The sequence below is a fragment of the Solanum tuberosum genome, unplaced genomic scaffold (assembly GCF_000226075.1).
Source record: "Solanum tuberosum cultivar DM 1-3 516 R44 unplaced genomic scaffold, SolTub_3.0 scf00476, whole genome shotgun sequence".
NCBI classification, from domain to species: Eukaryota; Viridiplantae; Streptophyta; class Magnoliopsida; order Solanales; family Solanaceae; genus Solanum; species Solanum tuberosum.
Window position 1 is genome coordinate 32,402 of NW_006239409.1, and position 23,922 is coordinate 56,323.

General features: G+C 34.4%; 3 protein-coding genes and 1 long non-coding RNA gene across 6 annotated transcripts; 2 read left to right on the top strand and 2 right to left on the bottom strand.

The window, feature by feature from the left end:
* The first annotated feature begins 1,569 nt into the window (after window positions 1–1,569).
* LOC102602691 (MACPF domain-containing protein NSL1) lies at window positions 1,570–10,675 on the top strand. Its single transcript, XM_006364228.2, has 7 exons — window positions 1,570–2,047; window positions 3,309–3,547; window positions 4,299–4,503; window positions 7,216–7,299; window positions 7,391–7,574; window positions 8,935–9,101; window positions 9,761–10,675. Exons 1-7 carry the CDS (start codon window positions 1,775–1,777, stop codon window positions 10,448–10,450), a joined length of 1,842 nt encoding a protein of 613 aa, XP_006364290.1. The 5' UTR covers window positions 1,570–1,774; the 3' UTR covers window positions 10,451–10,675.
* An 885-nt stretch (window positions 10,676–11,560) lies between these two features.
* LOC107058327 (uncharacterized) lies at window positions 11,561–12,263 on the bottom strand. Its single transcript, XR_001471932.1, has 2 exons — window positions 12,057–12,263; window positions 11,561–11,844 (listed from the first exon to the last, which is right to left on the bottom strand). It is a non-coding gene; the product is annotated as an uncharacterized lncRNA (long non-coding RNA).
* A 1,981-nt stretch (window positions 12,264–14,244) lies between these two features.
* On the bottom strand, window positions 14,245–18,710 carry LOC102603258 (protein DEHYDRATION-INDUCED 19-like). Of its 3 annotated transcripts, none has more exons than XM_006364229.2 (6): window positions 18,563–18,710; window positions 18,295–18,434; window positions 15,369–15,446; window positions 14,960–15,249; window positions 14,685–14,801; window positions 14,245–14,559 (listed from the first exon to the last, which is right to left on the bottom strand). In XM_006364229.2, the coding sequence occupies exons 1-5, from the start codon at window positions 18,657–18,659 to the stop codon at window positions 14,693–14,695; spliced, it is 714 nt and encodes a 237-aa protein (XP_006364291.1). In that variant the 5' UTR covers window positions 18,660–18,710; the 3' UTR covers window positions 14,245–14,559; window positions 14,685–14,692. The 3 variants fall into 3 exon arrangements, with proteins under 3 accessions (XP_006364291.1, XP_015159372.1, XP_015159371.1); XM_015303886.1 differs by having other exon boundaries at window positions 14,245–14,554; window positions 18,295–18,437; window positions 18,563–18,708; XM_015303885.1 differs by having other exon boundaries at window positions 18,295–18,437; window positions 18,563–18,708.
* A 1,792-nt stretch (window positions 18,711–20,502) lies between these two features.
* On the top strand, window positions 20,503–23,405 carry LOC102603821 (uncharacterized protein At4g28440). The gene is made up of 2 exons (XM_006364231.2): window positions 20,503–21,014; window positions 22,986–23,405. Exons 1-2 carry the CDS (start codon window positions 20,723–20,725, stop codon window positions 23,171–23,173), a joined length of 480 nt encoding a protein of 159 aa, XP_006364293.1. The 5' UTR covers window positions 20,503–20,722; the 3' UTR covers window positions 23,174–23,405.
* Window positions 23,406–23,922: the final 517 nt, after the last annotated feature.

Below are 23,922 nucleotides of genomic sequence, written 5' to 3' on the forward strand. Positions count from 1 at the left end.
GTGATCAGAAAATACTTAATTCTCTCTAGCTTTTATTTTCTTCATGCTTGTTAGGTAGTAAATGTTAGGTACTTCATTAGGATTAGTAAGGTAAGGCCTAGCCCCCTTGCTTGCACTTATCCCTATTGATATTTTTTATGTTTAATAAAAAGCCATTAGACACCCTCTAGTGGTAAATTTGCGGGGAAAAAAAGTAAGTGGGAAAGAGAAGAAAGCGAGTAATTTGCATTGTGATAAACAGAGAAACAAAATGATTATTCCCTCTCTTTCAAAATTGCGGGGATTAATTTTTAAAATAATTATAAATTGATATCTTAACACATAATTGAGTATAAAATAATTTATTATTTTTTAGGAATTGGGGTTGAAAAAGGATAAATGGATAAGTGATTACTAGGTATCTATCAGATGACAGTTCAAATAGTCGATAAATTACACTATCAAAATTTTCTTTAATTATTACATTTTGTTACTATTTAAGACTATGGCTGTGTATTGGTTGATTCAGTTCGGTGTTAAAGTTTATCGATTTGATTTATTGGTTATCGGTTTGTAGATATGCTAAATCGTTATAGAATCATTAAGATATTGGCTTGTCGGTTTGACCGCTAAGATTTAACATAAAAAAAAACATTAAAAATCACTTAGAAACAAGGTGACAAACCAAATGAACCATGCACATGAGTACACAAGTTACATCTTGCTCAAAAGTAATCACTTTTACATTGTAGAATAACCAAGAGTTTGAGTCAACCAGAAATACAAGTAGGAAACCAAACTCTAAGTCAAAGACTTTATATACAAAATTGTATAAATATAATTATTTAATTTACTATCGGTTATCGATTAACTCGTTAATAAAAAACCTCAAATCGTTAAGAACCGATAACAAAAAAAATCAAAACCATTATCAAAACTACTAAATCAATAACCCATTACTGATAAACTAATAATTTTTTTCGATTCGGTTTATCAGTTTCGATTCAATTTTGAACAATCCTACTCAAGACCGTAAGAAAGAGAAATACAAGAAATAATTTATTACTAAATACTCTTTATATTCCATATTAATTGAATTTTTGAATTCTTTTCATTATTCAAAGTTTAAAATGAATGTTTAAATTTTTTTCCATATTTGTTTTTTATTCCTTTAATAAAATTTGATATTTTTAGAAGATAAATTACACTACTCACAAAATTTTAAAGACAATAATAATAAAAATTATATTTTTAAATATTTTTCTTAATAAATACATATTACATCATAAACTATTTTCCATATATAATTAATACGGTATGAAATAGAGAAATATACCGATAAACTTAGTTATGTGTGTAAGTAGGGCCAGGCGCCGCTAGCTCCGTTCACATTTGCCCACAAAAATCCAACTTTACCATCTTCAGTCAGTCAAAGTCAAACCTTCTTCACCCAAACACGCCATAGAATTTTTACCCAACACCGCCAAAAAAAGCTGGCTTTTTCGTCACAGATGACTTTCCTCCAATATTTAAACTCAGTAATAATGACAAAATTATCCTCTCATTCAACAACCCACCCACTTCAACTTGTTCATTTTTTTTGTCATTTCAACAACAACAAATGAATACAGACAAAATAGAAAGACTTGCTTTCTTCTTTCATCAGCTCTAATTCTGGAAATAGCACTTGAAAAGGGCAAAGACTCATATGAAGAAGACAATCACTGTAAAAAAATAGTTCCAGATTCTGACACCCTTTTGGGAAATTCGAATTGGGTTTGGTTTTTCTTGAGCGATGGCGTTAAATCCTAGTAGTAGAATGGACCCACAAACGGCTGCTGAAAGAGCCGTCTCTGTGATCGGGTTAGGTTATGATTTGACAAGTGATATCCGGTTGACAGCATGTAAAATCGGACCGAATGGGTCGGGTTTGATAGAGGTTGATCAGAAGTCGACCAAGGACCTGCTGGTGCCTGGTGGGGTGGTGGTTTCTAATGTTTCCACCTCTATCAAGTGCGATAAAGGGGAACGAACTAGGTTTCGCTCTGATGCTCTTTCTTTTAGTCAGGTAAATTCTTTGTTTCAGGTTTTTTCATTTCAAATTCTTTTACTAGTATTTATTTTTCCTCAAGTGTTTGATATGGGTATGAATGGAAAATGGGAATAGGGTAATTGTGGATTTTTTTTTCTAAGGATTTTGTAGCTGCTGCTGTTCTAAAAGAAAAAAAGATCCGAAAAATGATGGTGAAGAACTTGTAATCAGTTTCAATTTGATGGTTTGACTGAAATTTCATTTCTAGGAAATGTAATTTGCTTCAAAATGGGACTGGAATTTCTTTTCTAATGAAAAGAATGAAACTTTTTGTGGTTTTCTTCCTACTAGTTCGAGTTTGAAGATTTTGGATTAATTTTATGTTTGTGATTAATTGATGTTCTTGAGCCGAGGGGTCTATTGGAAATAGCCTCTCTACATGCACAAGGTAGGGATAGGGCTGCACAAATATCACCCTTCTTTGTTTCAGTTTGTGTGATTACAGTAGGTATATTGTTGTTGTTGATTAACTGATGTGCACAAAGAGAAACAGTAAATAATAGTGTTGCTATTTCAAGTCTCATACTTGAAGAAAAAGTAATGTAGCTACATTCTGGTGAGTTGAGTACAATATGGATAGAGGCGTTAAGCTATCTAGACTTGGATAAAGTTTTTCCCTGTTCACGTCGTTGCATGTGAAGGTTTCTGGTAATGTTTGGTCATACAATAGGTCTTCTTGAAGTGTTGGTTATTGGATAATATTTTTTCCAGTTCGCGTAGTCACGCAGTTGCATGCGAAGGTTTCTGGTACCCTTTTGCTCATAAAATAGGTCTTCTAGAAGTATTGTTTATTCATTATTGTATGACATGTACGTACATCAATCTCTTTGGCTTCTGGAACTTTGTCACAGTCCAGTTCAAATTCAACATTGATAAATGAATATGGAGATTGGAGTTGTTAAATGAGATTTGTTTTTACCTATTCTGGGGGTGGAGTGAATCTCCTTTTTGTTTCTTTTAAAAGAAAAAAATTATTTAAGAGGTTATTTCCCTCTTCCTCTGGGGCGTTGTTAGTTCTTTTGTGCATTTATGAGCAATCATTATGCTTTCCATTTGATAATTGCTTGGGAAAGATGACTTTTTGGTGCCTGTCAGATTAAGTGTTAAAACTTGTTTTGCAAAACTCCAATTATTATGGGTCTTTTGATAATTCATTTCAGTTTAATGTTTCATACTTCGATGTGCATATCTGACTAATCTTTCCTTTTCTGCCCTATCATCTGCTCATTTCATTCAGATGTCAGAACAATTGAATCAGGAGCTGTCCCTGTCTGGTAAGATACCTTCTGGGTTGTTTAATGCGATGTTTGGTCACAAGGGATGCTGGCAAAAAGATGCAGCTTCGACAAAGCTTCTCGCTTTTGATGGTTGGTTCATTACCTTGTACAATATTGAGTTGGTGAGATCCCATCTAACACTATCTGAGCAAGTAAAACAAGACGTTCCTTCTTCTTGGGATCCTCCTGCACTTGCAGAGTAAGAATTTCTCATCCATAGTCATTTGAACAACCATTTTTTGACGCGCCAGGATATTATAGATAAAGGTTGTGTATGTTCAAAATCTCAAGGATATATCTGGTACATGCTCCTTTAAGAAATATGACATAAGATGAATTAGATTCGCAGAAGGTCTGAACTAGGGCTGCAAATTTTATTACAGAAGCAGCTTTTCCCCATATTATGCTTTGTGTTTGGAAACTAAGGAATGGAAAGAAGAAAAACTGAAAAGGATGGATATCATGGAGAAAGAGAAAGATCTGAGATTGTTTCTTTTGGTTGGGTGAATTACATTAGGATATTTATTTAGAGTAAAGATCTGTTTCTTCCTTAATTTTCTTTTCTCTCCTCCTAAGTCGAACGACAAGATATTCTCTCTTATCTGTTTCTATCCAAAAACATTGTCAATGCTTTCCGTCTTTTTCTATCATGAAGTAGTAAAAATTTGAATAAGGGAAAAGGGAATGGATAAAGAATGATTGAAGAACTCTAGAGAGTCGCTATGGCCCTGAAATTTGGACATGGGAAAAGCAGGTTCTTTACCTTAAGACAGTTTGTGGAAATCTTTGAATTTTACTGCTTCTGATTTTTATTTTATCTCCTTCACTGATTTTCTATGCCTTCTTTCAACTTCGAAGGTTGACATAACTTTCTATCTATTATACCTTATATACTAAGGTGGAAAATAGTGAAAAATATTAACTATGAAACCAATTGTATGATTTTCCAGGTTTATTGAAAAATTTGGCACCCATATTGTTGTTGGGGTAAAGATGGGAGGTAAAGATGTAATTCACATAAAGCAGCTGCAAAATTCCATTCTTCAGCCAATGGAGGTGCAGAAATTACTCAAGCAATTAGCTGATGAAAAATTTTCAGAAGACGTAAATGGATGCCAGATAGCAAAACCTGTTAGATCTGCTGAAAAATCAAAGGTATCTCACATCTTATATTTCAATCTGTAGTGCAACTACCTTTTCTTTTAATATATATAGATTGTTGTTTTGGTGCACCTTCTAGACAGTATAAGCGTGGGAAGGGGGTGAATAATGTTTTGACTAATGTTCGTCCTGTAATATTTTTCCCAACTTCGTAGTAAATAGTTGAACTTGAGTACAAGGATTGTATTGGTTCAACCAACTTCTATATCAACAATTGCGGAAGCAAATAAGTAAGAATATTTTACGTGGAAAAAGTTGCTGTTCAAGGGAAGTAAAAAACAAGACCCACATTGGTAGTACTACTTTCAAAACTTCACTAAAACAAATGAGCAGTTTTGGACTTTTGGTTATAATTCTATAACCTTAGAGACTAACTCTAGCCATGAACAACCAACAATCACTTTGACCGTAGCTACACCTTCAAGCTGACTCTAGCGTAAAAGTACAAAATTCTCTCTCAAAAGATCACCTAAGAACACTGCTTCTAGAATAAGGAAATTATGTTACAAATCCGAACACTTGCTACAAGAACTAGACAAACTGTAGAAGTTGATGGAACTTCAACACTAATTTTGGTTCTTCAGTTTTATCTCTTCTTGCTCACATAAACTTGATATTTTGCTTTTGCTCTCAAGATGCTCTCAATGTAAGAGCATAAATCTGCAAGAAAGCAATTTCTACAATATATAGAACACAAGTCAACAAGGGTTAGTGATAACATGAATCGAATAAAATCTTCAAACCCTAGAGTATAAAGGAAGGATTATAGAAAACACATAACTTTCCTTAAAACAACTCCTACTTTGACTCTACTTCCTTGTGAACTTGGACTTCACATTAACATGCAAGATTTCCAAGATCCTCATTTATTTTGGCTACTAGGTCAGATCTATCTAATAATAAAACATGTTATGTGTGAAAGTAACTCCTTCCTAGCTCCACTGGATCAAGTATCAGATATGTCGGCAGAACCATATCTATGGACCAGGTTCTTCAGCTTGTGAAACCCAGTTCAAAATAGCTTTGTTGAGGCGTCTTTGAGAGCAAAGAATACCCATTTCGTAGTCTTTTTGCTCATCGTCGAGCGTCTCATTATGTTACAACTCCTTTCAACCCAATTGATTCATGTTTCATTGTTGGAAGTCCACCTTGTGATATCAAAGGATTTGAAAGCGGCATTGCAGTAAATGCTGCTTTCTCCCATGTGAGAATTCTGAAAGTTCAGGCTGAAGTTCTATAGTGGTAGTTCACAGTGGGTGAACTTTGGGTTTAGGAAAAAGAAAAGGGGGGTTTCGGTACAGATGCATCGGAAAATGTTGATCTACAGTCCTAGGAAGTAGGAGAGGGGGATTTCAGTAGCCATGCTCAGGGAGAGTGCTCGCCAGATAGAGTTAAGTATTAAGAGGGAAAATCGGAGAATGTTTCTGAGGAGAGAGAGAGAGTCGGAAGGAGGTGCTGGGTCGTGTCAGAAAATGGGGTTGTGTCGATCAGAGATGAAGTTTGAGAGAGAGAATATCGGGAAAGGATTTTATGACTTACTTCAGGATCTGGGTATGGCAGCATTTTTTCTCCTTTCAACTATCACCCTCACACTTGAGGATGTGTTTTGCTTGCTAAGCTAATTCTGTCACTTCCGAAATCTTTCGGAGGATAATTATCCCATTTTACTGATGAGACTTTGATGATTGATGTGATTCATGGCTGTTCAGGCATGTATTGGTGTACTACATAAGCTGCAATTCAGAATAAGCCTCTATAGATTCATATATATTGAGAATGATGCTGGCTCTGAAGCAATAAAATTCTGCATAATATTAGTTATGGTGTCTGTCAGTTCTCTTTGATAAAGGACATTCAGAGTGTTTCACTGCCTTCCTCCAATTAGTTTAAGCTAGTCTACTCTCTTCTAAGATCGAGAATGATTTAACTAGGCTATTACAATTGAGATTTATCAATATGATTTTAGAATTTCTTGAAATGGTAAAAAGAGCTACTGTAAATTTAATTGTAACACCATACTCCCTCCGTTCCGATTTGTATGCATAGTTTGGATGTACACCAAGTTTAAGATAGAAAGGAAGACATTTGAAACTTGTGATCTTAAATATACCATTACATTTGTGTGGACACAAGACTTTTGAAACTTGCTATTACTTGTGTTGCTACGAATGACTTGTCATTGGGGATAAAATGGGAAATTCAAGTTAAACTTTTTCCAAATTTACCCCAATCAAGACAACAGTCTGCCTTCTAATAGAGGGTGCTGTGGAAGAAATTAGGCACTGAATTGAGGCGAATTTAGTTAAGTGCCACCCTTTTTGGATTGGGCTAATAAAGAAATAGTGTCGTGGTACAATGTAATGCTAAATCCGATTCTTGTAGAAACATTTATTGCTAGTGATCAATCTTTTCAAGAGAACGTAATACTGAAAGCTGGACACAAGCAAAATGGGGTTGAGGGATTGAAATCTATTGTTTTAATATAACTGAGAATCTACAAGCCCCAAGTCATAATTGTGATGGAACAAAGTTATGTATGGGTTAGTCAAACAAACTTAGGGTAAATAATGGCATGCCCATGGATTTCTCCAGGAAAGGTAAGCAAAATGGAAACACTGTTCATTGTAAAATTTCATTACAAGTTATTTACACAGATCAAACAAAACAAATAGTCTGACAGGAGTTCCAATTTCTTACACATGACAGGGCGAAAAATCAATATTCTCAGATCCGCATCTACCATTTGCAAACTCAATGAGACCATCTATTATGTCTCACTCGAAAGCTGATGTAAGTTCGTTTTGTTTCCTCTGAAATGAATTGCTATGTGTTCTGTTGATAAGCTTTTTGTAAAGGGTTTGGATTTGAATTCTTCAAGCAGGATCTACTAAGTATTCATATCCGCCGAGGAGGTCTTGATTTTGGTCAAAGTCATAGTCAGTGGCTTCCTACTGTATCACAGTCTCCCAATGCCATATCAATGTCGTTTGTGCCAATCGCTTCACTTTTGAGTGGTGTAAGGGGCAGTGGATTTTTAAGCCATGCAATTAATCTTTACCTGCGATGTGAGTATGTCTATTTCATTGTTGCTTTATTCTTCTGGTGGAAATGATGCTCTTCACCGTGTATACCTGAGGTTTTGGCTATTCCTGTGAATATAATGAGAATCAAAATATCAACAAGATCTAGCTTATTCTCTTCTCCCTACAAATTCCAGCACGAACAGACGGAAGGAATGGAAAATGAGAAGGGAATAATATGCACAGCATTTCAATTGAGATATTCTTTTTAGAATCAGCTCTGAGCCTTAGTTTACCTGATAAAGGCAGACAGATAATTCACTTACCAGTTATCTTTTGCTTTGAACTCTTCCTTCTTATCTATTTGGATTTTTGAGCAGCAATACAGCCTTATACGATGAATAGATTGTTGTAATTGATGCTGACATAAAACCATTCATTTTTTTTTCTATATGATACAGATCATCTTTGAAAAGATATTAATGAGCCATTAGAGAGCCCTAATTTCCCACTTTGTGGGATTTCACTGAGTTTATTGTTATTGTTGTTGTATTAGAGAACCCTAATTTGCCTAAACGAACTATTGAATATTGGAGTGGGACTGTTCCAAATGAAAGAAATGGCTATTGAGAATACATATAATTTATATTAACTAGTATGGGATTTCACCACAAAGGGATATTGGTGGGATGGATCCCTCATCCCTTAACTAGAGGTCTCGGGTTCGAGCACTGGGAATGTAAAAATTTCTAGTAGGGAATGCTTCCCTCTTAACTGGACCCTATGTTTACACGAATCAGGTTTAGTCAGGTCAGAGTTCTGGATACCAGCTGGTTAAACAAAAAAGTTTGGGATTGAGTTGTAGTTATTGCTATTTTTCATGTATTTCATAAATATAAGAATGTATTGGAATACAATTAGGCTATCTGCGTTAGTTCATTGAAAAAACAAAGCATCGCTGGATTGATAACAGTACAAAACCAGATGAAGAGTTCTATCACGTGGACAATGAACAAAAATTCACACACGATCTTATAAGAAGTTGGGTCAAGCATTTTGGCAATTGGAGAAGTTATCTTGCTTCAATGTGTGTTTTCAGTTTCCATCACCAGCTTCTGTAGAATTGTTTGGGTTACAAATCCTACATTTTTTTGCTTGATCTTTGCAAATGTCTTCAGTTTTGTGAGAGCAGAACATGTGACTATTACACTCCTATTCTGTGGAAGCCCTCCCACAGTTTAAACATATATGACTTCTATGAAAGAATTATCTTCCTTGTATGTTTAGGAAGATCAAATTTGTTTTCGTGTCAACAGTTGTGAAGTTCTTTTCCATTTATTTCATTTAGAGCTACATGACTAAAAACTGCTTCTTATCTCTGATAATGAATATTCTTTATTTGCAGATAAACCGCCAATCGAGGAACTTGAACAATTTTTAGAATTTCAGTTACCTCGGCAGTGGGCTCCAGCATATGGTGATCTTCCTCTTGGTCATCGCCGCAGAAAACAGGCATCTCCATCCTTGCAGTTCACTTTGATGGGTCCAAGGCTATATGTTAACACTGTAAAGGTATATCTTCATGTGTTAAAGAGTGTAAGAACATCAAGAAAGCTTTTTCTCTAATCAGGATTTTCAAGAGCAGCATTTTGATGTTTTATATTTATCAGCAGAGAGACCCAATTATAGTTAAAAATTTACCCTTTTCCCCTTACTTGGAAGGAATAAAGGAAATGCAGCAAGAGCAGTTCTTTCCTATGCTTTTCGAATGTGCATTGACTAGTGTTGTTGTACTAGTTTTAAAATTCAGAAGGACGGTGCACTTCTATAGTGAGTTTTGATTTGATGGCAAACCTTTATGTTATTTCTCCTTGATCTATTTTGGAGTAGTAGAGATGATCATTTTCTCGACTTGGTGATTTTGACCTATCAAACAATTCCTTGAGAGCCTGTTAAATTTCTACTCTCGTGTTTGGGGAATATGTAATCTACCTCCTTTATCCCCCAGAGAGCAACCTGTGCTTCAACTTTCTTTTTTCTTTATATAAGCATAAACTTTTCGCAAAAGGTGTGACTATTGTTGATTTTGTTCTATGATCAGCATTTCTAAGATCTTAAAGTGCTGAAGATTAACGTAACTATAATTAGATAGTTTGTTATTTTGGGGACATCTTAGTTGAGGTGGGAGCTCTGAATGATCTTTCTTTTTCTCCTCTTGCTAATATTTGCAGGTCGACTCTGGAAACAGGCCAGTAACTGGAATTCGGTTATACTTGGAAGGTAAAAGGAGTGATCACCTGGCTATCCATCTTCAACATCTATCAGCACTTCCTCAAAGTATCCAACTAACAGATGATCTTAGCTATGAGCCTGTCGATGAACCAGTTGAACGAGGGTATCTTGAACCTGTCAAATGGAGCATATTTTCACATGTTTGCACTGCTCCAGTAGAATACCGTGGAACACGGATCGATGACTCTGCTTCTATTGTGACGAAGGCCTGGTTTGAGGTGAAGGTTATTGGAATGAAGAAGGTCCTCTTCCTGAGGCTGGGATTCTCAATGGTCGCCTCAGCGAAGATCCGTCGGTCAGAGTGGGAAGGACCAGCAACCACATGTCGAAAATCAGGTTTGATCTCAATGCTGATCACCACCCCATTCAGTACAAAGCTAAACCAACCCCAGAAGCCAACAAAGGTGGACTTGAATTCCGCGGTTTATCCTGGTGGTCCACCTTCACCAGCAAGAGCGCCAAAGATGTTGCACTTTGTTGATACAACAGAAATGGTAAGAGGTCCCGAGGAGTCACCTGGTTACTGGGTGGTTACTGGTGTAAAGCTGTGTGTAGAAGATAGTAGGATAAGAATGAAAGTGAAGTACTCCCTCTTAACCATACTTACAGAGGAGTCATTGTTGATATAAAGGATTGAAAGATTGCATTTCATGCTTTATCTATCTTTCTCTATAGGACATTGTGTATACTTCTTCTGATGTTTGCCCAGCCAGATATGCAAAATGGTGTTATAGCAAGGTCAAATTGGCCCAGTTAAAAGTTGAGTGTGTAAAGAAACTATGAACTTTTGTTGAAAGAAAACGAAGAGTTTTTGAATGTACATTTAACGTTCCTAAATGCACTCTTATTATTTCTCTGATCATTGCTCTCCGGAGTATCTTTTTTGCGTACAATATATTTGTGCTTGAAAATGTTTTGAGAAAACATCTTACTGTTTGTTTGTGGTTTTGGCTCAAGTGAGAAGTCTCTTATTTGCAGTTGTCTAAAAGTATATTCGAAGTAATAGGAAAGATATATTTTTTTCCAATAGATATCGGTACTTTATTTGATCTGAGGGTGTTCTGAAAATAATTTCTCTACTTTCAAAAGATTGGGATAAAGTTGCGTACACACCACTTTCCCTAGACCAAATGAAATAAAAATTGCTAATATAGCAAATGTATGAGCCGCACAAGTACTTGCGTACACAAAAAAAATAAAAAATAAAATTGCAACTCTTTTAGATTAGATTTGTCTAATTTAAGTACAAATACGATTAGAATAGTTACTCTATTTTTATAATATTTGTATCTCTTTAGATTAAATTTGTCTGATTTAGTATAAATACAATTTTTACGATTAGAATAAATACTTTATTTTTTACAATATTTGTATCAATATGAATGGGACCGAGTCTGATACAATTATGAAAATAAGAATTAAGGGTGCTACAATTACATTCATTTTTTATCCATTTGCAGATTGCACTTCGATTCATGTTAAAATTTTATGAATAATTCTGTCAGGGGATGACATGAACATGTTTTATAGAAAAACCTTGTTGTCAATCTACTAGTCCTTAATATAGTAAAAAATAGAGTTGAAATTAAGGTTGTTGTACAACAACAATAATATAAGTATGATCCAAAGATGATAGAATATTTTAATCATATTCTTACTTTTATGAACTAAATAGACTGATTTCGATATATTCTCGATTTCAAAAAAAATATTCAACACAAAAGAATAAGACAATAAAATAACAAGATACAGAACGACGAAATCAATTGATATATTTGAAAGGTGGTTGTACCACTTAAAATAAGCAACAGCCTTTCAATGATTACAATATAGATGATATATTTTCTCATCATAGGTATTCTTTTCCATTTTCTATTGGTACTACAAGTCTACAACAACATTTGTCTTATAAAAGGTAAAAGAAACAAAAAAAAATGAAATATATTTACAAAATAACATTGCTGTTGGTGTAACCTTACTTTTAGCTCGTCATCATCTTCACCAACCAACAAATCCTAAGAAGCTGCACCCAATAAAAAAAATTCAAAAACCATATATTAAAATTAAATAGTCAACAAGCTAATTAACTCGGAAACTTAATTGAACGTTCAAATTTGCGAAGATTGTCGATAATAAAGATCAAATCTAATTAAAATCATATTATATAAATTTTGATGATTATTCATATCGCTCCATTTAAACTCATCGATCTGATAAAAAGTCAAAAATGTGTACCTGAGAGAACGAATGGCCATATGTTGAGAGAGAGCATGGAAGAAGAAATTGGCTCCATGAAGGAACATCACAACACCAGTACATCCCAGCACAAACAATTCAAACATCCTTAAATTTTGTTTTTTCCAAAAGATCATAAAACTAAACAACAACTTGGGGACTGTTTGTTTATAGTGTTTTGATGAAAGAGAATAGAGATGTTTTACAGAGTGGGGGCTTTTAAATAGAAAAAAGGACCAAACAGGGAACAAGGTGAAAATGCATTATTATTTTTAATTTAATGGGATAAATCATTGGTGGAAATGACGTGGACATACAAATATCAATTCACAATCGATGAGATTTATAGGCTGGCCTGGATGGGCTTATTTGATCCACTTGGTGGTTTAGGCCCAATAATGCTGGACTGTGACAATTGAGCCCACATTAATATTTTACCTTGACGTTTAACTTACAAAAATTCCACACATTTCGGAGCTAATTTACATGATATCCAGAAAGTTTTCATGGCTCTTAGATACATTCCTTGGTTGTTCGATACACTGCAAATGATACATTTACTTAATGAGAGAGATGTATTCGAGAGGGGATATGGATGTATTCGAAAGAGATAATGATGTACTTGAGAGGGGATAGGGATGTATCCGAGAGGATTTTTGTAATTGATAGGAAATTTTAGAGATTATGTTATCTTAAGTTGTGTATTTATGTAATTTTTCCTTTACGTGTTTTGTTTTTCTCATTTTTGTTTAATTATATGCGATATATAGTTCATATAAGGAAACTTTTGCAGACAGAAATAAATTTACAGCGAGCACAACAACAATAGTAAAGCATACTGTTGGAATAATAATTTGTCCTAGTTAAATTACATTTTGTACTATTATAAATAAAGATGTTGTTAATCTGTTTTTATTGTGTAGAATTATTTGAGTATATTAATATAATATTTCTATTGTGTAGAATTATTTGAGTATATTAATATAAAATATTTCTTCACATATTCGTAACGAGGAAAGGAAATAAAAATGAATGTCAAACTATTAGTTTATTTTTGATGCGATACCTTTTCAACTAATTGTCCCTTTTTATATCTCAAACCATTATTTTTAAGCTACTTCTCTCTCCTAAAGTCTTCTTTCTTTCTTTTTTGTTTCTAGTCTCACATTTAATTAATATTAGAAGCAGGTAAAATTCATTAAAGAAGAAAATATTTTGATTTTTTTATACTAGAGATCCTTAATTAAGAGCCGAGGGATCTTATTCATCCCACCACAAACTTTAAGTATTCTCTCCCCATTATTTGTGACTCACTTGTATATGTAGAGAAACTTTTCATCACTCTTCAAGTGAGAAAAGCAGATTATCATCTTTTAAAAAATATATAGCATCCACATATCTGAATATGACATAAAATGAAGGAAAAAAAAGAGTAAATGGGACCAAGTTGAGTAAATTTTGTTTTATTTTATTTTTTCCATCCAACAACCACATAATGCTTTCTATCTATGTAGTACAGCACTGACCTGTGTAACTGCTGGCCGTCCCATTGATGGCTGGGCTGTCGCAACTTTGTTTTATTAGGTACCAATCTTTTTCAAACTATATAATGATTTGTTAATTAGGTCTTAATCATAGATCTATCCTCTAATTATTATTATCATCATCATTATTGTGAACTATGATTACATAAATTTTGGGAATGTATCTAGTGGTATCAACTACCAAGAGATAGCCCAAAATGACTCTTTCGAAATTGGAACCCATACCTTCCTATTTTTAATATTATTATCTATATCGCTCTATTTAAGCCTTTCTCCATCAGTTAACCACATTTATGTTGGGCCGCAATCAATCTGAGTGTTAGATTTTGCCTCCGACAACCTGAGTAGAGTATGACATTAAACTTTGCTACTCCTCACATTTAATTTTGGATATTAATGGTCAGACAGCTAGAAATTGAGGAGCACTTACCAAAAGCTATAGCTAATAGCAAAAGCAGTCCACCAAGCAAATGTCATGTTTGATTATGATACCAATCCGGGCCACCTAACCCTGGGCATTGCCATAGCCAGGTTATTGACATTACCCAACAATGATGACAGATAATAAATGATGTCCATGAAAATAATTTTAGGTCAAGTTAGGAGTTGTGAAAGAGTACCACACTGGGAGGAAGAACAAGACATCAACAAATATTAGAGATATAAACTTTCTTTTTCTCCTTTGTATCACAAGAGAATAAAACAGTGAGAGTAGGAGGAAAACTATAAAGGAAAAATAATTAAAACAAATGGTGCAACACTGCTGGTACACATCTAGTGCTGTTGTCCTGATTAAAATCCTTCTTGCCATGACAAACTACTTTTCTGCAATGCCTAGATTACAAATTACAATATCACAATATCATTAAAGCGAAAAACAAACTAGGTAATAATCTTTCTCAGGGACCAAATCTTTGATTGAGAGGACTTGAGGAGATGGATGATTATGCATCACTATGCTGCATCAAGAAAACATCAAATTAGACATACTGGATTTTTCAACAAAACGAATCGATAAACTATCTAAAGATGCCCCTTATCTGAATTTTCAACTTAAATTATTATCTTGTATTGCAATACTTACTCCTCCAATTAGTCAGCTAACAGAGAAGAGGCAAACAGATCTTGCACGAAAACAGCTCTTCCAGTAGCCTGTCTTATCCTCTTTTCTCTCTCTTCCGCACTAAGTGAAGGGTCAAAACTGAAGAAAATGAAGACAGTAAGGTAGAAGACCTTTCGAATATATCATTTTAAGATTTTTATAACCTCAACTACAGAGTTGAAAAATACAAGGACTAAAGAGACAATGGGAGAATTTGGTAGATTTAAATTGTAAAGACAAATAACTAGCATCACTACCTTAACTTCCATATATGTTGTGATGTCACACTCTTTGTAGTAGAGTCCTCAACACTGGATAAAACAGATTTTGAAATTTCCTCTGCTTCAAATGTGGGGTAGTTCAAAACTAGAGATGAGAGGAAGGGGTCATTGGCTGCCGCTGCAGTGGTTGATGTTGCAGTGCTTGATCGATATCCACTGCCTCCTAAAAGTACCTGCAAATGAGCTTCACGAAGATCTCTACCTAGTAGAGAAAGCGCCTGGCTGCTAGGAATTGCAACTTTACGTAATCTACGGCGCCGCTGCACGTGTTTCAGAGTTAAAGAAACTTCACCCGGATAGGAAATTATTACAGGGAAAGAATTTGCAGCATACTGTTTCAACAAGAAGTTATCTTTATAAAGTAATGATAAATCGAAAAGGATATCCTCAGTAAGTGTCCATGTTGCACTGTAATATGACTTAGCATGTCCCTTGAAACTTTATGAGAACAAATGGGACAGACCTGCAATGGAAGGCATACAGAATAGGTAAATGTTTATCCAGCAGGTTAGACTCACTACAAGATAAGATACGAGGAACAATTAGATGGTAAAAACAATAACATTGCAAGCATTATATGGCTGTAATCATCACGTTCGTCTGGAGAGATTGCATTTAGAAAGGTAAGACAACAACAACATACCCAATATAGTCCCACAAGTGGGATGCAAATGTAAGAAAAGAACGGGAAAAAAAACTGAAGGCGGCATATTCCTCGGGTACTAGAGCAGATGAAAAAAAGGAGTAATCTAGCCTCTAAGCAGACTAAAGAACTAAGAAAATGATTTAGTGAAATAAAATCCAGACTCAATCTTGATTAAGAGCAAAATTTTCCTAGCTTGGAAAGGCAGAAGGCACTAAGCAACTTTAATAGAACAAAATATTAGTATTGAATGAAGCATGCCCAAAATGAGTGGAACAGACAACTTGTTCTAATCTTCTAATGTTCTTCTTCAGCACATAGCACAGGAAGGAGTGACATCCAACTAATAACTTCAACGCTGTAACTCAAATATCCTCTGATTGGAGATATGAGATCAAAGACCAAGAGGCTGTTTGATTAATTTCTCAACTACAATCACAAGGATAATTTTGGTCATCCCAATATTAGTGCAACACATAAACCTTAAATCCACTATTAGAATAACGTCAGCAGTGTAACCATCCTATGAAAATTGTGAAGGTTACAAACGCATGCTGTCCATATGATATCTATATAAAGGACTGAAAATATTTTATATTAAATCCTGACCTTGGCTCAACTCCGACACGGCTGGCATCACCTACATGTATTTCAAATTAGGCGAAGTGCCTTCTAGAGGTTGGAGTATTATGTCTTATCAAGCTTTTTGATGTTATAATAAGGAGTTGCAACATGCATAGCAAAGGGAGATAGATTGCCTTTTTTCCAATTATAAGAAAAAAAAGATATTAAAAGTAATACGAACTGCTAAGGGCTGCTTCCGTGCAATGCATCATGCCCGTAACGCTGTGTGTGACCTGGATGGACGCACGATGAAAATTTGAGAAAGGGTGGTAATGCGTAAACTTAGAAGACATTACAACAATAACATAGAATCAATTTGGATTTATGTATAGGAGATGCGAAAAGAAAAGCTTTATTTTTACTATGAACATATATGTGTAAGGAGAAAAAAGCAGGATCTTTACATGATATATTTTTTTTTATGATCGAGAAATTTGCCTGGAGCCAAATCTTTAGCCCAACTACAGCCTTCGAAAGTTGGGGATGATGGGAGATCCCCTCTACCCTTCTCCACTTAAATATGGACTTAGTTCGCTTGGCATAGACCCAAACTTGTGAGCTAATATACAAGTTCCCGAACTTTTTCCAATTGAGCTAGTTCCCTAACTTTTGCCAATTGAGCTACCCCCCGGGGGTGTCTAAATGATATCATAAACCTTGAGGAAGCATATGGCAGCGTCAAATAAAGTCTTGAGTGTGTACCGGAGAAGATATGAAGTTACTCGGCTCAAAAAGTGAAGTTATTCAGAATAGGGTCGCAAGAAGAAAAAGAAATGACAGCAAAATGTCACGCTACAAAACAAAATGGAACAATAGATGGCAAAAGACAATGAAAAAAAGATACTGCGTGATTACAAAATACTACAACTAAATACAAACAAGAGTATATGAGGCTAGCCCCCTCCCTCTCCCACCTAACGAGCGGCCACACTTAGTGTTAAATTAGGTCTTAGGTCTAACTCACACCCCAAAAGCTAGCTCAAAGGGAGGAGGATTGCCCAAGCCTTTTAAGGAGTCCACCCATCTCATTAACCACCGATGTGAGACTTTTGTCATTCTTTAACACTTAGCTACCTACTAACATTCTACTCTAATCCTCGGCCTCCATACCTTCCTATCTAGGATCATTCCTCTGTAAGCTGAAGTTATGCCATGTCTAAGTCTAATCACCTCCCAAGCCATTTTCGATCTACCTCCTAACTTTTGCTATAGTCAATCTCTCACCTTCTCACCTCCTAACTAGCGCATCCACTCACCTCCTCTTCACATGCGTGAATCATCTCAATCTCTCTTCCCTCGTCTTGTCCGCCATGGATGCCACTCCCACCTTGCCCCATAAAACTTCATTCGTGATCATGTCTCTCCTAGTGTGCCCACACATTCATCTGAGCATCATCATCTCCACTACATTCATCTTCTGAATGTGGGCGTTCTTGACTTTCCACTACTCTACCACATACAAAAATGTTTGTCTAACCACTACTCTGAAGAAATGAAGTTATACCAAAAATATTCATACAAAGCTATTACAAGGATAATTTAGGCTTAGCCATGTACACAACTTTTACAAATTCTTTGACACTGACTTGGTGTTTACTAATGAAAAATTTGACCTATCAACAAGAAAAATAAGACCTTGCAGTTTCATTGTTGCAACTTGCATGTGCCAAGATCTAACTCAAGCTCTGTTACTGATGCGCCGGGGAAAAATATACCACCAATTCCTGCCAGCATCTAAGCGATGGAAAGTTAATCTGGTATAGATTTTAAGCAAACAGAAAACTTTTCTTCTGTCAAACCAATGGTTCAAATATCTTCCTATAGCTTATGTAAGAGTAATCAGTGACCAATCAACCAAGATTGTACCTTTACCAGATTTTTACCCTGTATATGTCTTCTTTACATACAAGCCACTTATTTCAGGGAAATGGAAAGAAGCCTCATATTCAAATTTGTATTTACCCAAAATCAAATAAGCAAATCCAAACAATAAATCAAAAACAGATACATCTAGTTAGATATAATGATTTGGAAAGAAACTTACAGTTACTCTGGACTCGCAAGAATGTTCCTCTTCGAGATGTGAACAAAGAGAGGCAATATCAAAATCCTCATAACAATACGGGCATGGAAAATCGGGTCGGACCTCTTCTTCAACCTCGAAATCATCGATGCTCAGCCTATCTACTTCAACACAAATCATACAAAATTAATTGCTATGTTTTTAAATAAACAGAAAAAAAATCTCATTTTTTTTTTACAGATCAATGAATGAAAAAAAAAAAAGATCCAAAAGAGAAGAAAAAACAAACCCAGTTGAGAAGTTTGATGATTGTAGGAATGGTTTTGCTGTAAATTTAACTGACGTTTAGCAGCTGCAAGACGAGAGGTCCAGAAATCGGAATCCATGGAGAAAGAGAGGAGAAAAGGGAAGAGGGAGAGAGATGGATTTAAGCTGAAAATGAAGAATAAAAGCACAAAAAGGAAAATAAAAATTAATTATTTTTAAAATATTATTGATGGAATTAAATTAATCCATAATTTATTTATCTATGGATGTTGAAATTTGAAAATAGAACACTGTTTTGACTTTTTTTTTCTCTTTGCTGGTGATGCTCTCATAAATTTTGTTTTAATAATTATTTTAGCATAATAATTGTGCATTTATTTAATGCTTAAGGAGGAAGTGGTTATGGTGGTTCTTTGTTATTGATGAGAAGATTAAAGGGATACTATCTTCCTTTAGATTTACTTATCAAATATTTTTTAATTTATTATTATTTTTATTTTTCATTTCAAGTAGAATATTTTTCTCTTAATTTATTTGGAACCTTCAATTTATATTTTATTATATTAATCATTATTTTTTAAGCGTAAAGTGAAAATTTGACAAATAAATCCAAACAAACTATTTGTGTGTATGAGATTGCAGGGGACATGACAGGTGGCAGGAGTCTTACGTAGTGAAATATATTGTTACATTTTTCAAACACTTGTTATTATTACAGATCCCTATTTACCCGTTGAATTTTAGCTATACTTTTATTTTAAAGAAATATTTCTTCTTAATGATCCTTAATACTCAGGTAATATCTATGAGTAACGAAATATGGATAACTTATAAATTATACTTGTATTGATTATTATTTTTATTGGACGTGAAATGAGTTAAGACGATATTTGTTTTGAAATAGAAAAAGTATTTTTCCTTTATAGTTCGTTTAATTTTTTAAAGTAAATTTTATAATTTAAAAATATTATATTTTTCTATCATGATTTATATAAAATTATTTTAGTGAATATGAAGTTTAAACTGAAATTTAAAATATTAAATTTATAATATTAAACACATCATAATATCTCTATATTATATAACTTCAAAACTTATTATTTTAAATATGTCATTTTTATGGTTATAAAAAGAATGTCACTTTAAAGATAAATAGTAATAAATTTCTTTTTAATTTTTTTAGAATATATTTTAAAAATAGCGACACAATAATTGAAACTGATATACTAGTAACATTTAGGAAGGTAAGTGAAAAGTTCATAAGTTTCATTATTCTCAAATATAAAAAAAGATTATTTTTTTAATAAATTACTAATTATTGATTTGATTATTTCATTTTCATTAAAGCTGAGTTGAGTGAAAAGTTTTACCTACTTCAGTACTGAGATGGTTGTATTTACTGCAAATGACAATATGACTTGACTTTTGGGTTAATTCAATTTTGATTTTATTTTAAATCACACTTTATCATCTCTCCCAATAAATATATCAAACCTTGTAATATTAATTTTTTACATGAATATTTTAATTTTTATCTACCTATTAAATGTAATATAAAATTATAAAAAAGTAATACTCCCTCCGTTTCAAAAAGAATGGTCTCCTTTCCTTTTTAGTCTGTTTAAAAAAGAATGGCCCCTTTTCTTTTTTGGTAACATTTTATTTTTAACTTTCCACGTGGCATGTTTAAGACCACAAGATTAAAAGGCAATTTTGTACATTTGACATAACTTTAATTTAGGGCCACAAGATTCAAAAGCTTTCTTTATTTTCTTAAACTCCGTGTCAAGTCAAACTAGACCACTCTTTGTGAAACAGAGGGAGTACATGAATAACTTTATTCTTATCCAGCTAGCAAACAATACGTGAATTTTTGGGGAGACCACTTGTTAATTTATAGGTTACACCAACTAAATTAGCTCATAATGGATAATATTTCTTATTAGGTATGCATTTGAAAAGAGTTTATGAAATAATTGCAATTAAAAAGCCAAAAGGGGTAGTTACCTTATAAGCAGACCGAAACGACGTCGCCTCTTTGGTAGCGTGAACGCCACATACGGCAAACCATTCAAGCAAATCCATTTTCTTCAATTCCTGAATACACGATTAGGGTTAGGGTTAGAAAAACCGATCTCCCAAAAAAATCAAAGAATTTTGTTCAACCATTTCTCAAACCAAAATGGCAACAAGATCCGGCAACCGACAACAGGCTAATTCCGGTGGAGCAAACACGGCGGCGAAGCCAGCGATGAGAAAGCCAGTTTTCACCAAAGTGGATCAGTTGAAACCAGGAACAACCGGTCACAATCTTACTGTTAAGATTGTGAATGCCAACACAGTACTCAGTAAGAAACCTAGGAACCCATCATCGTTACGTGTTCCAGCACGCCCTCAACAGAATACTCGCATCGCTGAATGTCTTGTTGGGGATGAAACTGGATCCATTCTTCTCACTGCTCGTAACGATCAAGGTTTGTTCCTTACCCTTCTATGGATTTATGTTCATCACTTTTTGTTTGCAATTTTGAGTTGAAAAATTGGGTCTTTTTTTGACATTTTCGTGATCTGTTTGATTTTATGTGGTTTGTAGATTATGGTTTTTAGTGATCGACAATTCGGTCAGAGGAGGGTGGGTTGTGATTGAAAATAAGACTAGTTATTAGGATGCAGTTATAGATGTATGTTCTAAGGGATCTAAAAGTGTGCTTTTTATGTGAATCTACATTTTTTATGTACCATCTTTTCAAAAATCAAAAAGAGAAATATGTTTGTGTAGTTTATTGAGTGGAACTGTATTAACAAGAGAGGGATAACAAAGTGTTAAAACTTAAAAGCCACCCACATCTAACTCTAAGGTTCTGGTTCGAGTATTCATGGGAGCAAAGTGGGAAATAGTCGTGGCTGGACTTATGGTTAGGGGGTTCCGGGTGATGGATTTCACCATATGGAAAAGATAGGAGTTGCATTAACATTTTGTTGTAGGGGTGAAGTGCTGGTGCAATTAGTTTTGTCACCTAGTCAAACCGCATATAGAAGAACAAAACTTTTTGCCTGTTCGACACCCGTCACTTTGGAATGATTAGGCAGTGTTTGAAATAAAAACATTTCAGTTTCAGAGATACGAGTTCTGTTTTACTTTTTCAATTCATTTTTCTTTTTTTTTTAAAAAAAGAACTTTTGTAGATACACTTTTCATTTTTGACTAGTTTTCAAAAGGAAAATCTAAACCCTTCTTCCACCTACCCTCACTTGCTAATGAACCTTAGCCTACTCATTCCAGTGTTCCTTTCCTCATGCCGAAAAGGCATTCATCTTTTGTATTGAGAAAGGATGCGAGACCAATGATGGAATAAACATCTTGTTCCTTTATTGGTTTGTCTGATTTTTGCTGGGTGATGTCTTTGCGACTGCTTTATTGTGATTTATGGTGGTGATTGTCGGAAAGAAGTAAAGAGGGTTGAATGAGGGAAGGAATTGATCTTTGAGAGTGTAGAGTAATCAGAGGGATTCTGACAAGTTGATATTCACGGGATATGTGGGGAGTGAGAAATGTGGAAGAAGTTGGATAAGTATTGAAATTAGATGATTTGTAGGTGATCAGCTTCTAAGGCGAGATACGATTAAGTTAAATTGTTAAATAGCCACTACCTTCTTTTACAAGTGTAAAATTGCAAAAAGCCTCACCACTCAGGTGTTTTCTAGACGGGATCACCATTTATCTCTAAAATATATTCATGGTCTAGGCTGCTAGATTTTCTGTTTGCCTATAAATGAAATGTAAATTCACACCAGACTCCTATTGAATTCAGACCCTAATGTCCGATACATAAAAACATTTCCAGTTCTGGTTCCTTGTTCAAGTGGAAGTATTAGTTAACCTGTTGTAGAGTGAAGTTCACATTACTTGGTAAGGTATTCATGGCTCTGTTCTACATGGTAGTCCAAGAAATATTAAGCAGGAATTGGCAAGCGCTTTAGTTTAAAATATTGTTTGATTTTGAAGCTTGTTAAGGTGGTGACTAGAATTGTGACCATGTTAATAACTTGTCGATTGACTGTTTAGTTTTCAATGCTTTTGTCTGAGTCAAATTAACATGATATTTAGTATAGAATGAAGTTCTATTGATGTGATTTTGTGAATAAAGGGTGTGTTTCCTTCAGTTTTTGCTTTTACTGTGCAACTTTGTTTTTGTTTCTTCATGATCAAATATGAATTATCAGATTTTGCCTCCCGGAAAAGAGGGAAAAAAATATTTTTTAGTCACAGCTTTGACAGTTTATGTGGCGAGGAATGAGAGGATGCCTTCCCAGCGCTACTTCTTGTGACTGTGATATACCTAAATGTTTACAAAATTGTTGCATCTCCTTAATATATATTTTTGCTCAAGGGATTCAGGGGGAAGCTTAACTTGTTTGTTGTGACATCTTCGACTTCTTTGCAGTTGACTTGATGAAGCCAGATGCCACAATCATAATTCGGAATGCGAAGATTGACATGTTTAAGGGATCTATGAGGCTAAATGTTGATAAATGGGGCCGTATTGAGGCTGGTGAGCCTGCAACTTTTGTGGTCAATGAAGAAAACAATTTGTCCTTGGTTGAGTACGAGTTGGTGAATGTCGAAGAATAGAAGTGGGTTTACATAAGTGCTATAGGGTAAATTTGCTTTTGTGGGTATCTGTTTTTGATATACAAATCTCACTCAATAAATTAGTTGTTGCGTTGAAGATTCTTAATATGTGGTAGGACTAATCTAATGTCGGTTCCTTGTAAAAAGGATTCACCTTATCAAGAGTGTGTTAGGTGGGTATAACTTGTTATTAGTATTAATATATCTTGCTTTTAGTCCATATTCTGACTTAGATTATGTTCCCCTGGTAATTTTCTATTACTATTATTTTTCCTTGTTCTATATGGGTAATGGGTTTCACTCTCTTCATGGATCGTAATACGCCATCTCAGAAATCGAAACTCCATTAAAAGATTTCAAAGTTGGGTACTTTTCACTTCATAATTAACTGCCAAATCTCATTGTGGTGATATTGATAATATACTGTTTCCTCTCTGGACTCTGTTTACATTAAACTGAACAATTCCATTCATAAATAAATGGCGTTAATAACAAGTGTGAATGTTTTTACTCAAAAAAATGAGTAATAAAATTTCTCTCCAATACATACTCTACAAGTGATGTTTTGAGGTCCATCTATTCTTATCTGTTTGCTTGTTTAATTGACTCGAGGACCCAAACCATACGCCATTCAAGATGACTAATTGTGAATACATAATATTCAAATGCTCAAGGAGAAAGCAGATTGTTTTACCTCTAATATTTACAATCCCACATTTTTGGATAATTTTTCTACTTCTCTAAGACCC